Here is a 15,108-nt window from a genome sequence, read left to right on the forward strand (position 1 = left end):
AATTGTTTATTGCTTCTGTTTTCCTGGATATGATTAACCTCTTTAAGTTGGAGATTTCATTCTAGCCCCTTCTGTAAGACTGGGTTTGAAGATAGATGTTCCTTAAATTTGATTTTATCATAAAATATCTTATTTTCTCCATCCATGGTGATTGATAGTTTTGTTTGGTATAGGAGCCTGGGATGGCATCTGTGGTCTCTTTGAGAAGTCAAGTGTAATTCTAATAGGTCTGCCTTTATATGCTAGTTGGTCTTTCTGTCCTAGTAGCTTTTAATAGTCTTTCTTTGTTTTGTTTATGTAATGTTTTGATTAATGTGTGCTGAGGGGACTTTCTTTTCTAATCTAGTCTATTTAGTGTTCTGTATGCTTCTTGTACCTTGATAGGTATCTCCTCCTTTAGGTTAGTGAAGTTTTCTATGATTCTTTTGAAAGTATTGTCAGTGCCTTTGACTTGAATTTATTCTCATTTCTCTGTTTCTATCATTCTTGGATTTCAACTTTTCATAGATGTCCTGGATGGTTTGTGCCGTGAGTTTTTTAGATGTAACATTTTCTTGAACCAAGACATCCATTTCTCCCATTGTGTCTTTGATGCCGGAGCTTATCATTTACATCTTTTGTACCGTCTGAGGCTTGCCTCTGAGTTTCGGGTTCAAGTTCCTAAATTTTTCATTACCAGATTCCTCTCATTTTTATTAATCTGTTTCCACTTTCAAGTTTTATGTTTTTTACTCATTTTCTGTCACTGTTTGTTTGTGTTTTCATAGATTTCTTTATGGGATTTTTTTCATTTCCTCTTTAAGGATCTGTATCATATTCGTAACAGCTATTTTAAGATCTCGGTCTTGTGCTTCAGCTATGTTGCAATTTTCAGGATCTATGTTGATATCTGGTCTTTGTTCCTTGATTTCTGTTGCCCTCTGTGGTTCTTAGAGGGTGTGGTGGCTGTGTCTTGCTTGGTAGGGAAATCTTTTGGAGTCTTACTAGGTGTAGCCACTGGGAGTTCACGGTAAACTGTGTTTTCTCTGTTGGGAGAGGACACCTAGAAAGGGAATGGCTCAGAGAGGGGGAGGCTGAGAGGTTTCATAGGATAAGGTGGAGGAAAGCAGGGTCTGCTTAGTCCCCTGGGGATGGGAGTAGAGAGAGGGCTGGAGAGGCTACAACAGGTAGCTTGCTACAGAGCTGGGGATGAAACAAGAGGAGGGATTGAATTTGGAGGAGAGAAAGGAGAGTGAAGTCTGAACTTGCTTGCCTGTTTTATTTACCTACTTTCTTTTCTGGCAGGTTTAGCTGGTGGGTTCCCAGGGAATATCTGCAGGAGTTCAGGGGCTTGGGTAACAGGATGAGTATGAGGAGGATGGAGGGGATCTGTGTGATCTGCTGGAAATGGGGACAGAGAGGAAAAGGATGTTGGAGGTAGTCTGCTAAGGGGTTGGGGGTAAGATGGGGGATGGGAGTGGATTTAGAGGAGAGAAGGGAGAGGTACAAATTTACAGTTAACCTACCTGCTTTCTTGGAAGGAGTGTCCTGCAGATTCCCAGGGGATGCCTGTTGGGGTTCAGAGCTGAGACAAAGTGATGAGCAGTGGTGGGGGTTGTTCAGGGGAAGATCTGAAAGATCCACTGGAGGTGGGCACAGGGAAGGAAGGGAAGCTACAGGAAGTAGTCTGCTATAGAGTTGAGGGTGAGAGTGCAGGATTGGAGAGAGATTTGAAGGGGAATGGGGCGTGGTGAAGATCTGCAGATAGCCTATTGACTCAGTAACTTTTCGAACAATCGGACAAACTTCCCCTTTACTAATTTATCCACCAAAATGATTTTATTCATACCCATCCTGCTGAAAACTACTCGTAGTAACTTGAAGTTCTGGATATATATGTCTGTGGCATAATTTAGCTTGGAGTTTCGTTTTCTTCAAGGCAAGGTCTTAGAATGATAGCATGTTCATAAACTGATAGGAGGCTACCCCCAGCACAATGCTTTTGTGTCAGATTCAGCTGAAGCGTCTCATTGATTCAGTGCAACATGCAAGGTTTAATTAGGTTATGACTGGTGTCTGATAAAGAGTCTATAGTTACTGCCATCTTTGGTCCTAGGAAGATATCATCTGTTGGCTATGCCTGTCTCTGATTTGGTATTCCTCTTGTCTAGTTTTAAGATTGGGCTATTTGGGGCCTTGTTTGTTTGCTGGTCTGCTTTTGCTGTTGCATCAAATGAGTTACTTTCTCATTTTCGACATTTACTCTTATTGGGTATATAGTTTGCAAATGTTTTCTCCCATTCTGTAGGTTGCCTACCATTCTGTTGACTGTCCCCTCTTCTGTGCAAAAATTCTTTTTTTATAGTGTCACTGGTTTAGTTCAGCTTCCATTGTCTCTGTGTTGGGTGCCTAATCTGAAAAATTATTGCTAAGGAACTTGAGTTGACTTTTGTGTATGATGTACCGTAAAGATCTAATTTCTTCACATATGAAGATCTAGTTATCCCCAAATCACTGTGACAGTTACTGCCAACCTGACACAAGTTAGACTTATCTGAGAAGAAGGAACTCTAATTGAGAAAATGTTTCTATAAGATTGGCCTATGGGCAAGCCTGTAGACTTACTGGGGGTAGTACCGCCCGTGGGCTGATGGTCCTACTATGAAAAAGAAGTCTGAGCAATCCAGTAAGCAGCACTCTTCTGCAGCCTCTGCTTCAGTTTCGTACTCCTCTGACTTATTTCAATGACGGACCATGACATGGACCCATAAGGTAAAATAAAACCTTTTTATTTCTTGTTTGCTTTTGGTCACGGTGTTTTATCACAAACAATAGAAACTCTAACTGAGACAATGACTTAACATAGAAATTATCAATTCTTCCTCTGTATTCTTGGTGCATTTTTTGAGAGTTGGTTGATTATATTCACTTGGGTTTATGCCTGGCATTCTATTCTGTTCAATTGGCCTATAAACCACGTTTTATGCCAGTACCACACTGACATAATTATCAGTGATTTCTACATCATTTAAAAATCAGAAAATGTGATGCATGCAGCTTAGTTCTAGGTCAAGATTATTTCAACTATTTGGAACTAGATATTTGACAAAGGATTAATACCAAAATGGTGGAGACTATTGAACTATTCAGCAAGTGCTATTGGAGCCAGTTGACATAAAGCCAGAAACTTCAAACAGATCTTATGCAGTTTACAACATTTAACTCAAAATGGAGTTCAAGATGGAACTAACACGGAGAAATGGTCCCGGGTCTGCAAGCTAGGCTGAGTGAAGGCTTGGCTGAAGGAAGCCTGGGACAGTGAGGAGAGCTTCATTCTTTTTTATTGAGAGAGAGTTTCACTATGCACCTCTGTCTCACTAAGAGTGCATAAAATAGGTACCAAAGTGTGAAAATTCTTGCTACAAAAATGACGTTGCTTTGAAAGGCACACATTATCTATTATGAACAAGAAATCGTTTTGTCAAATGATTTAGAAGTTAGTGATTGTACTCCATTAATTTTAAATTCAGATGAGCACTATGAAAATTTTGCAAATCTCTCTTCCCCTATAATTTTTTCCACACAAGAATCTGCGCATAACACCCACTCTTCCCAAAGTAACAGCAATTCCAAAAGCTGTTCTCCAGATCCCATCAAAACACAAGTCAAACCTGGCTGCTTCAGGAACAGTTAAAGCAGAGGCAGCCGGGAAAGGGTTCCTGAAAGCGTCTGAGAGGCTGCTCTTGTGTGAGAGACTTTTCTTGGCAGATGCAAGCATACATACATATGTGCGCATGTGCATGTACACACAAGCACTGACATACACACACGCATACAAGCACCTACCTACTCACCCCCAGAACAGGTACTAACAACACACATGACTTGCAGGCAGCCTGACAGGTTCAAAAGTTCCACTTTCAACAGGCTTAGCAGGTCTCTCCACCCCTCACAGCTGTTCACCACTTCTAGAATGTTGGAAAGGGGCCCTGGGAATCTTGAAAGTTTGATCTCTCGTAGATGTGTGAACTTCATTTACCCCCAGACCCTCAAGGTTCAGTGTGAGATCCTCTCCCAAGGGAATAAGGCAGTGACAAAACAGGACAGAACAGAACATCCTTGCCGACCTCTACAGGTAAACACTTGCACATATATGTACAGATGCATCATACACACACACACACACACACACACACACACACACACACACACACACACATTCTCTCTCTCTTTCTCTCTCTCTCTCTCTCTCTCTCTCTCTCACACACACACACACACACACACACACACACACAAATCAGTGAGAGACAGAGAGAGCTCAAAGGGAGGAGAAAAAGCAATGGTTTGTAGACACTATTGAGTACTTAACTGCCACTTGGAAATTTGGCCCCAGATTACTTTTTCAGATTTTACCCATCATACTCACCAGAGGAAACTGCATCCATCCCTACTCCAGAGAATGATTTAAAATAGATTAAGCCAATGATGTTACATTTTCCTTGCATATAACATAATCTGGGGGAATATGATCTGTAGGAATGTCTGGGACTACAGGTAAATTTTCTGGAAAGGGTTTTACCACTTTAAAAAGAAATGTCTAACTGACAGGTAATTGAGTCTCAGAATAAAAGACCAAACTGCTTTTGACTGTAACCGCTGCCTTTTAATTCACTTCTGTGTCTTTAGAACTTGCCTACATATGCAGTGTGTGCAGCTGCTAAAGCCATTCAGAGAGCATAACGGGAGTTGCTTACATGTCAAAGCCAGTGTCTTGTTTAGCTTTCTAGTGCAGTGACAAAGACCATGACTAAATGAAACCTGGAAAGAAAGTGTGTCTTTCATCTTCCACTTCCAGGTTACAGTCCAACACTGAAGAAAATCAGAAATGGAATCTGGAGGCGGGAACTGAGCAGGGTCCATGGAGAAATACTTCTTGACTTTCTTTCTTATATAGCCAAGGACCAACCTGTGTAGAGGTGGCACCACCCATAGTGGGCTGGGCCCTCTCACATCAGTTATTAATCCAGAAAATGCCCTCACAGACTTGCCTACAGGGCAATCTGATGTAGACAATTCCTGTATTGAGATTCCCTCTTTCCAGATATGTCTAGGTTTGTGTCAAGTTGACAAAAAAAAAAAAATCAGCAAAGCCAGTTAAACATATTAATGAGAGAAATTTTAATGAATTTCATTCAGTTGCTAGAATTCAGTGAACAAACTGACCTAAGATTTATTATACAAAAATGTCCCCATACTATTCAGTCTGGGTTTTTGATTTCTACATACAGATGATATAACCTCACTCCAAAGCAAGTCATTTTTAAATCAACCTCTCAGAAATATGTTTTACTATTTGCCTGAGAAAGAAGTTTAAGATTTGAAGAAGCTGTTTCTGGAGAAAGGGGTACACTCACCCATTGCTGGTGGGAATGCAAACTTGTGCAACCACTCTGGAAAGCAGTGTTTCGGTTTCTCAGGAAATTCGGGATCAACCTACCCCTGGATCCAGCAATACCACTCTTGGGAATATACCCAAGAGAGGCCCTATCATACAACAAAAGTATATGCTCAACTATGTTCATGGCAGCATTGTTTGTAATAGCCAGAACCTGGAAACAACCTAGATGCCCTTCAACGGAAGAATGGATGAAGAAAGTATGGAATATATACATATTAGAGTATTACTCAGCAGTAAAAAACAAGGACTTCTTGAATTTTGCATACAAATGGATGGAAATAGAAAACACTATCCTGAGTGAGGTAAGCCAGACCCAAAAAGAGGAACATGGGATGTACTCACTCATATTTGGTTTCTAGCCATAAATAAAGGACATTGAGCCTATAATTCATGTTCCTAGAGAAGCTAAATAAGGTGAATCCAAAGACAAACACATAGGCATCCTCAGGAATATTAACCTTCATCAGGCGATGAAAGGAGACAGAGACAGAGACCCACACGGGAGCACTGGACAGAAATCTCAAGGTCCAAATCAGGAGCAGAAGGAGACGGAGCACGAGCAAGGAACTCAGGACCACGAGGGGTGCACCCACACACTAAGACAATGGGGATGTTCTATTGGGATCTCACCAAGGCCAGCTGGCCTAGGTCTGAAAAAGCATGGGATAAATCCGGACTAGCTGAACATAGCGGACAATGAGGAATACTGAGAATTCAAGAACAATTGCAGTGGGTTTTTGATCCTACTGCACGTACTGGCTTTGTGGGAGCCTAGGCAGTTTGAATGCTCACCTTACGAGACCTGGATAGAGGTGGGTAGTCCTTGGGCTTCCCACAGGTCAGGGAACCCTGATTGCTCTTCGAGCAGATGAGGGGGGGGGACTTGATCGGGGGAGGGGGAGGGAAATGGGAAGCGGTTGTGGGGACGAGGCAGAAATCCTTAATAAATAAATAAATTAAAAAAAAAAAGATTTGAAGAAGCGTGATCCATTTTTGAATAAAAAAATCCACGTTTCAATCCAATGATTTCACTAGTGCGTATAAAGAGAAACGCACACACAACAAAATAACTTAGATGGAGAAGGGTTGAGTTTTCAGTTGGGTATATACCATGTCTGGGGACGTTAACTTGGATTTTAGGAATCGACAGTCCTACTTTCTTGACTCCAGCATTTTAAAAACAAAATGGCGTGGAGCGCCTAGTACCCTGTAGGTGTGCTTTTTCCACACTTCTTTGTCTTTGTTGACGCTGTCCCTTCTGCCTGCAATACTAATCCCACCTTTCTTCTTGTGGCTCAATTCTTATTCGTCTGGTAAAACTCACTTTGGTTTATCCTCCAGGAAGCCTTCAGATTTCTCTAACTAGCCCCGGGTTGCTTGCGTTTTGTTTCCACAGTACTGTGCTTTTCTTATCCATAACAGTTAAACACTCATAGTAAATTTATTTCTTTTTGAGAAAGAAAAATGTGTCCAGTGTGTCTTTATTTTCAGCACTTAGCATACCATCTGACATACATGATTACGCGCATTGAAGTAACTATACTTAATTTAAGTTCAGAATGTAACCAATTCTTCACTGAAAAATCCATTCAGAGTGGATGTGGTTGTCCACATCTGTGATCCCAGCACTCCAGGGGCTGACATAGAAGAATGGAAATTTCAAGGCTAGCCTGGGGTTGTTAAGAAGGCCCTGCTTCAGAAACAAACAAACAATGAGACCCTTACAAATGATTCATGTAACTGTCACTGTGAAATGTTTGCTTGCTCTGCTGGAACCAAGATGAACAGAATTTCTCTTTTTACCGCCGCCACCACCACCTTTGTTTCTCTCCCCCTCCCCCCTCTATGCCTTCCTTCTCCTTTGCTTAGCTCTGCTTCTTCCTCAGGCTGCAAAGTAGGGAGGTAGGGCTGGAGAGGAAGTCAAGGATGTCATAGCAAGGGAGGAGGGTCTACAGGACAGCTAGTTTTACAGAGGAAAACTCAAATCAAGCACCAAAGCACACAGCAAGAGGGAGGGAGAACAGGAAGGCATTCCTCCGTGGCGTTGAGCTCTCAGAACAGTGAAGCTGTGCTTGGCAGTACCTCAGAGGCTGGAGATTCCAGGTAACTATTCTATCAACCTCCTTGTCTTTCCTTTCTAGTCCATTGCTTCTGAATTCCGGAGCTTCTGCATTTGCGCTGGGGTTAGGCACGTCTGCTGTTTCTCTATTGAGAGAGGATCTACTGTTAAACCTGTGTCTGGAAAGCAGCTTAAAGCTCCCAAAGCAGCCGAAGCTCTTCCTGAGGGGAAATTCAGAAAATTCAGATTGTTTTTCAGCATCTGGTTAATTTTTAAAAGCATTTTGATTGGTTTCAATGCATCTAAATGCTAACATTTTCTTTTATGAGCGGAAAAAAGTCCCGGAGACAAGCTAGTTGGAAGCAAAGGGGAATATTGCTGAGGCAAAGAACTGTTTCTTAATTCTTGAAGTTGTTTTCTCCCTTTGCTTACACTTTCAGTTTAACTGTTAACTACTTTGGTTTCTTGGATCTCTGAACTGGTGCAGCATAAAAGGTCAGAATTGCTTTTCTAATTTAAATGTGTGGGTTTGTTCTTACAAAGGAGCGAATATTTAAAACACATTGGTATAAAGGAGGAGAGGGACAGAAGCCAATGGAGAGGGGAAAGAAAGTAAAGGACTCCAGAAGAAAATGGAAGGAGGGAGGAAATAGGAATTAGCACATAGGGATTTCAAGCTTAATGAAATTGGAAGATGGTTGTTTATAGTGTCTGGTTTTCTCAGAAACGTCTTCCTGAACATTTTCAGGCAGTCACGTATCATATTGACAAACATACAGTATGGTGTACTTTGCAGTAGCTGACTTTTGTCTTTGGAAAACATGGATCTTGGTTACAAGTAGAATTATTCAGAGTCAGAAGGGGAGAGAGACATTGGTTCGTTTCCTTGCTGGCTTTGGAGCACTAGAATACACAGCTCAGTTCTTCCGGGCTTGGAAGACAGCTGCTTTCATCTGTCTTCTCTTCAATCTGGTTTAAGCCATTTGTGTTATGTCACCTCATTTACTTCCTCCTTCCAGGGACCCTTATTTCTTTTATTTACCGAGGGCACTACCAACAAACCCTTATCAACGTCTAGTTTATTCATGAAAGAGAATAAATGAGGCATTTCAGGGTTTCTTAAAAGGCTGCCCTCTGCCCCCCAGACTTCCTACAAAAAGGAAAAAAAAAAGCATTTCAGAAACTGACTGGTGGTTCAATTAAAAGAATTCTATGTTTGTTGCTTGTTTATTTTCCTATGAACAGCAGCAACTCAGTGGGGACCACTAGGATGGAGAAAGGGAGAAAGAAGTTATACATTGCAAAAATATGCAAATAGATAAACATCTTCCTGTTTGCGGAGTATGTCCTTCCTGACTTCATGTTGTAATGCTCAAGGGGCTGTTTGGAGCTAGATTTGTTCATTATTAAAGAAATCACTTCCGTTTTCTTTCTAAAAGCAAAAAAAAAAAAAAAAAAAAAAAATCAAACCAAACAAACAAAACAACCAAACCAAACAGACACATTGAGATTCCTAACTGTGATAAATAATGTCACTTAGAACTTTCAGAGTAAAATTTCTATTTATGTTTAAAAATATATTTGAGAAAGGCAGCAATTGAAGTTCCACTGCAGTTCTGTCCTGATTTTGATTCTGATTTCTTCTTTCAGAATAAAGGCTCTTTCCTTTTGTAATTAGCTAACACTGCTTTGTTACGGTGAGTGGCAAACAAGACTGCCCAGCTTGATTCTCTAGCATAGCGGTTCTTGTTCGCAACTTTCCTAATGCTGCAACCCTTTAGTACAGTTCCTCATGTTGCGGTAACCCATGACCTCAAAATTATTTTCTTGCTTCTTTGTAACTGTAACTTTGTCACTGTTCTGAACAGTAATTTATCTGACATACAGAATATTTGATCTCTCTTTGAAAGGGTCATTCAAAACTCCAAAGGGGTCGCAACCCACAGGGTTGAGAACCACTGCCTTGGATTGACTCTAACTCTGGTTCATAAGATTTTGGATCCTTGGCTAATAACTGAAGTTTTCAGGGCTGAAGTCTGGGTTCTGGCAGCCTTTGCCCCCAATATTATTGCCTTCATTTTATTTTCCCACAGCTTTAAGATTTATTTGTTTTCTTTAATTTTATGTGCATTTTTTTTTTTTTTTTTTGCAATGGGTGTTGGATCCCCTGGAACTGGAGTTACAGACAGTTGTGAGCTGCCATGTGGGTGCTGAGAGTTGAACCCAGGTCCTCGGGAAGAGCAGCCAGTGCTCTTAACCTCTGAGCCATCTCTCCAGCCCCAGATTTGTTTTTTTACATGTAATTTAGTTTATATTATTAACTTGTGCTCATTGTAAAAATGTTAAATTATGTGCTGGGCATTGTTTTTAACAGATGAAGTAATTATTTTTTATTATTCACAAGCTGTTCAATAACAGATTCAAAAAGGTTGCCCAACATACAACTAAAAAGTAGTTATACTGGTATCTAAACACAAGCAGAATACCACAGAGCTTCTTATTAACTACCACACACATTCTATTGACTCCTTTTGATTATTTCTGCTAATACTTATATGTACAAAAAAAACATGTGTATTTCACCGTTGGCCTGGCACATAAGTCCTATATAGTGTTCGATATTCTTGTCATCAAAGAGGAGATGAACTAGCTTATAGCTTTGAGTTTTCTGGTAAGAGGTTTGGATTTGATATATAGGTAAATTGCAATTGTTTAATAGCAGTAAGCAAAGAAGATGACATAGCAACTGATCTGGTGGCAGAATTTAGAAAATTTTGTGTTGGGCAGTAGGAAAGATGAATGTGAATGTGTAATAGCCAGAGAAAGACAAAGCAATTGGGCAGATCTTACTTTAGTGTGCAATATAAAATAAGTGTCAGTAGTAACAATGTATGTCCAAGAGACGTCACAAAAGAATTGTTTCTAGGTTATTGATAAATATGGGTAAGAAAGAGACGAATCAATATGATGACTCGGCATTTAGAATTGCAATGTAGATGACGTAAAATTGTGGTCCTAACAGGAGGAAAAGTCAAAGAATATGAGCTATTTGTGCTGGAAACACGAAGACAAATAATAATGTGTCTGTTTGGTTTGATTTTTTTTGTTTTGTTTGTTTGGTTTGATTTTTTTTCTCCTTTCCAATCAATTAATAAGTGTGGGCTGTGTGTGTGTGTGTGTGTGTGTGTGTCTGTCTGTGTGTGTGTGTGTGTGTATGTGTGTGTGTGTGTGTGTGTGTGTGTGTGTGTACATGTGTACCAAGGTCTACACATGGAGGTCAGAGGACAGGATTCAGGAGTCAGTTCCCTCCTTGTACATTGTTGAGATGGAATCTCTCTTGTTTCTGTGCTAAACACTACATTAGCTGCCACATGAACTTCTAGGAAGTTCTCCCTGCCTTACCTCTTATAGGCATCTGGTCTTACAGGTAGAGGGCACTGAATCCATGTTTTGACATGGGCTTGGGATCAAACAGGTCATCAGGCTTACGTGGCAAGTGCTTTTACAAGTTGAGCAATCTCCCCAGCCTTGGGTTTCGTGATACACAGACTATATGTATGCAGAAAATGAATGATTATGAACGGACTCCCCATACTATACATTTTTATTCAAAAGTAATGTTTTGTTTATTTTCAGGTCACCATGGCCATGCCAGAAAAGTCAAGCGATGCCAACCCATCTGAGGATTGCAGCAATTTCCCTGAGATTATTGAACTCAACGTAGGTGGCCAGGTGTACATAACTCGCTACCCCACTCTCATCAGTATTCCCGGTTCCCGGCTCTGGGAAATGTTCAGTGTAAAGAACCCTTGCTCACTGATCCAGGACAACAAAGGGAGATTCTTCATAGATCGAGATGGCTTTCTCTTTCGTTATGTCCTAGACTACATGAGAGACCTGCAAGTAGTGCTTCCTGACCACTTCCCAGAGTGTGGCCGGCTCCACAGAGAAGCAGAATACTTTAAGTTGCCAGAACTTGCCAAGATGTTGGCTCTTAAAATGAACAACCTCAACTCCGTTGTCAATGACTCGTGTCAAATTGATGGAGATGAGCTTTCCCCCAGCATTGACGCCACTTTTAATTTCTCTTCAGCTAATAGCATCCATGTTAGTGGCCCTGATAATTCCGTAGTCCTCAGAGCTGCCACTGGTTCTGAGCTCAAAAAGTCTGGCTTCATCACTATTGGCTATAGAGGCTCCTATACTCTGGGCAGGGACATCCAAACAGATGCCAAATTCCGCCGTGTGGCCAGAATCATGGTGTGTGGTAAGATTTCATTAGCCAAAGAAGTATTCGGAGACACTCTGAATGAGAGCAGAGATCCAGACCGCCCTCCTGAGCGATATACTTCTCGATACTACCTTAAGTTCACGTTTCTGGAACAAGCCTTCGACAAACTAGCTGATGCTGGCTTCCACATGGTAGCATGCAACTCCACTGGCACCTGCACTGCCACACACGACCAAACAGATGACAGGATCTGGACCTCTTACACTGAATATGTTTTCTATCGTGAGTGACCATCAAAATCATCCAGGAAATAAAAGCCCCCAAAGTTTCCCTCCTCTGTTCCCGTATCAACTGCATCCTTTAGAAATAGATACACTGATCACTCTTGGCTCTTGAGTGTTGTGTATAGTCTTGGACAATGCCACGTCTCTCATCATAACCACTTGGACCTTTTGTTCTTATGAGTCACTCCAGTCTATCTGCATACCGACTGTCTCTGGACTGTGGAGTGGATGCCATTTAGTGAAAGCTGTGCATCAATATAGAGAGTAGAGGTATATATTTCTGGAGAGAATGCAGTTAAATATAACCATGGAATTAAAACTGCTGAGAAATATTAAGCCATGGCTTCCAAGCTGTTTCTTAGTAACGCACATTGAACTTGACTATGTACCTTGCTGTGTGTATTCACTTAGATGAAACTCTGCATCGCTGAGCAACAGATTACAGTAGGAAGCGTGTACGTGCTTTGCAGACATCTTACCCTGCTGAGGAGAAGAACTTGACAGCAGTCCTCCAGGAGGTTCACAGAAAGGCCAAGCAATTCCAGAATGACTGAGGACTTCTAATAGATGCTAGACAAACAATTGTATGACTATTATTCCTAAGAATAAAAGGCTTAGCACTTAATTTGATTTCACAAGAAGAAGATAGTAAGGAGGTGTATCATAGCTATTACCTCTGTCATAAGCAGCAGTGCCATTAAAAAAAGCTGTCTTAAAATATCTTTCATTAGAATTAAATGCAAGCAGGGAAGAGAATGATGGGCAAAAGGTTGCTTTGTGTAAGTATATGCATGCATTCATTAGTTGACTTTCACTAGTCCAATAATTGGCTGTGCCTGTCAATTGTTAGCTTGTTTACGTTTTTTTACAGGGTGTGGGTGTGTGTTTTGTTTTCCTGGAGGTGGGGATGGGAGAAGGGAAGAACAAAGGGAAAACAAGAAAAGAACTTTTTTAAAAAAAAAGCACAAAAACAAAACCCTGAAATTCATCTTCTGCCCCCTTGGTGATGACTTTTTAAGCAAACAGGTTGAAAGCAGGTGTTCCTTCTCATATGAAAACATCCGGGATCTCAGATAAGTGACTGAATGAAAGGATTATGAACCAAGTTAAGAAAGAGTTTTCTTGGGTTCATTTCAGAGGATCTGCATCACCTTTTGAAAAGTTTTCCAGCAACTGCAGTCCGCTGGCCTTGTGTGTCCACTACTCTGCACACGCTACTCCGCACACGCTACTCCAGGCACGCTACTCCGCACACGCTACTCCACGCACGCTACTCCGCACACACGCAGTTTCCTCCACAAACATTTATTGTTGTCAAGGTCTTTTAACTCGTTTTCTAGTCAGGCCTTTTTGAGTTGCAAAGAGCTAAAAACCACATAAAATGGCTTGAAGAAGATTTAAAAGGAGGCTGGAGAGATGACTCAGCTGTTAAGAGCACTGGCTGCTCTTCCACAGGACCCAGGTTCTATTCCCAGCACCCACATGGCAGCTCACAATTGTATATAAGTCCAGTCTAGGGATCTGACATCCACACACAGACATACATGCAGACAAAACACCAATGCACATAAAATACAAATAAATAAATCTTTTAAAAGATTTTCAAATGTGCATATATCAGTGATGTGGCCAGATGAGCATTTTAAGCTCACATTTATTTTTTTCTGTTGAGTGTAAAGGAAGGAGATGTAGTCAAATAAGGTCTCAGAGGGTCTGGAGAGCTGTCAATAACAGATATTCTCTCTTGTCTCTCAAGTGCCACACGATTTCCTCTGATCATCTCCGGGGCATATCAATTTCACATTTCTCCATGCAGTTCGCTTTCTTTTCCAACAATTTAGAGCTGGCCTAAACAGCACGTCACTGAACATGAATGCACAGGATCTTCTCCATTTTTCTGTAGTTTATTCTTTTTTGTTGTGGTTTTCTGTTTGAGTTTTTGAAACAGGGTTTCTCTGTAGCTTTGGCGCCTGTCTTGGAACTAGCTCTTGTAGACCAGGGTGGCCTTGAACTCACAGAGATCCGCCTGTCTCTGCCTCGCGAGTGTTGGGATTAAAGGCATGCACCACCACCCATCTGTATTTCTTTATGCACATAAGCATGTAAATAAATACATATGTAACAATCATAATTAAAAGATGAAAACATTATGAATTTGGGAGGGTGCTGGGAGGACGCAGGAAGAGTTGGGGGGAGGGAGGGGTAGAAACGATATAAATACAGTACTCATGTATGAAATCTCAAAACAGATTTAAAAAATCTGAATAATAAAAATTATATAACCACAGTCTATTTCGAAGTCATTACTGAGCCTAATGTAATAGTAAGGGTGTGGGGAGGGGGCGAGTAGTGTACAGTAAGAAACCTGCCAGAGCAATCTAAAAGCACATAGAGAATAGCTTGGTTTTAAAGCAAGAGAAAGGGTAAGGCATATTTGTATACAGATTGTAACTCTGTCAATTTCCAGTGCTGCATGTGTGGAGATTCTAGCTCCCCCAATTGCAGATCTTACCTATGAACTGAATCACAAGCCCAGCCTTAGCACCGAGTCATTGTTTTGCCAAGTCATTGTGGAAGTGCTCCCCCTCCCTTCCCAAGTAAAGAGGAACATGGTAATACAGAGTTTATCAAGCTTTATTTTGCCCAGAACGGAGTGTTCTAAAGCCAATGCAAGTTGCCTAGAAAACGTTTTGACTAGCACAGGACGTCTGCATTAGGAATGTGGATTTGAGCATCAGCTGAGGTTGCATACAGCTGTAGCAGTTTCCTCAGAGTGTCCTGGTTCCTATGCGTACAGTTCTGCCTATTCCCAAAAGACTGACTGCCCTATTGTTAGCTTCCCCACCAATAGGCAACTAGAGACAATGGAAGGGTCTGACTGCTGTCAATCAGAAGACCAAACCCCACCCACCAGTTTATTGAAAGAAATTCAACCATTAAAAGATACAAGAGCTGGGCATGGTGTCATGCCTTTAATCCCCACACTCAGAAGACAGAGGCAAGTGCATCTCTGTGAGCTAGCTGGGTCTATACAGTGAGTTCCAGAACACCCAGTGTTACATAGTGAGATGCTCTCTCTAACAAACAAAAAACCAGA

General features: G+C 41.2%; 1 protein-coding gene across 1 annotated transcript; it reads left to right on the forward strand.

Moving 5' to 3' along the window:
* Nucleotides 1-7,416: 7,416 nt before the first annotated feature.
* LOC121444304 (BTB/POZ domain-containing protein KCTD12-like) lies at nucleotides 7,417-14,178 on the forward strand. The gene is made up of 2 exons (XM_041646125.1): nucleotides 7,417-7,540; nucleotides 11,133-14,178. The coding sequence occupies exon 2, from the start codon at nucleotides 11,139-11,141 to the stop codon at nucleotides 12,015-12,017; it is 879 nt and encodes a 292-aa protein (XP_041502059.1). The 5' UTR covers nucleotides 7,417-7,540; nucleotides 11,133-11,138; the 3' UTR covers nucleotides 12,018-14,178.
* Nucleotides 14,179-15,108: the final 930 nt, after the last annotated feature.

Source organism: Microtus oregoni, unplaced genomic scaffold, assembly GCF_018167655.1.
Source record: "Microtus oregoni isolate MIOR12 unplaced genomic scaffold, Mior012 000121F_000, whole genome shotgun sequence".
NCBI classification, from domain to species: domain Eukaryota; kingdom Metazoa; phylum Chordata; class Mammalia; order Rodentia; family Cricetidae; genus Microtus; species Microtus oregoni.

Excerpts from the sequence above, each read along its gene's own strand:
- LOC121444304 (XM_041646125.1), top strand. The coding sequence starts at position 11,139 with ATGGCCATGCCAGAAAAGTCAAGCGATGCCAACCCATCTGAGGATTGC.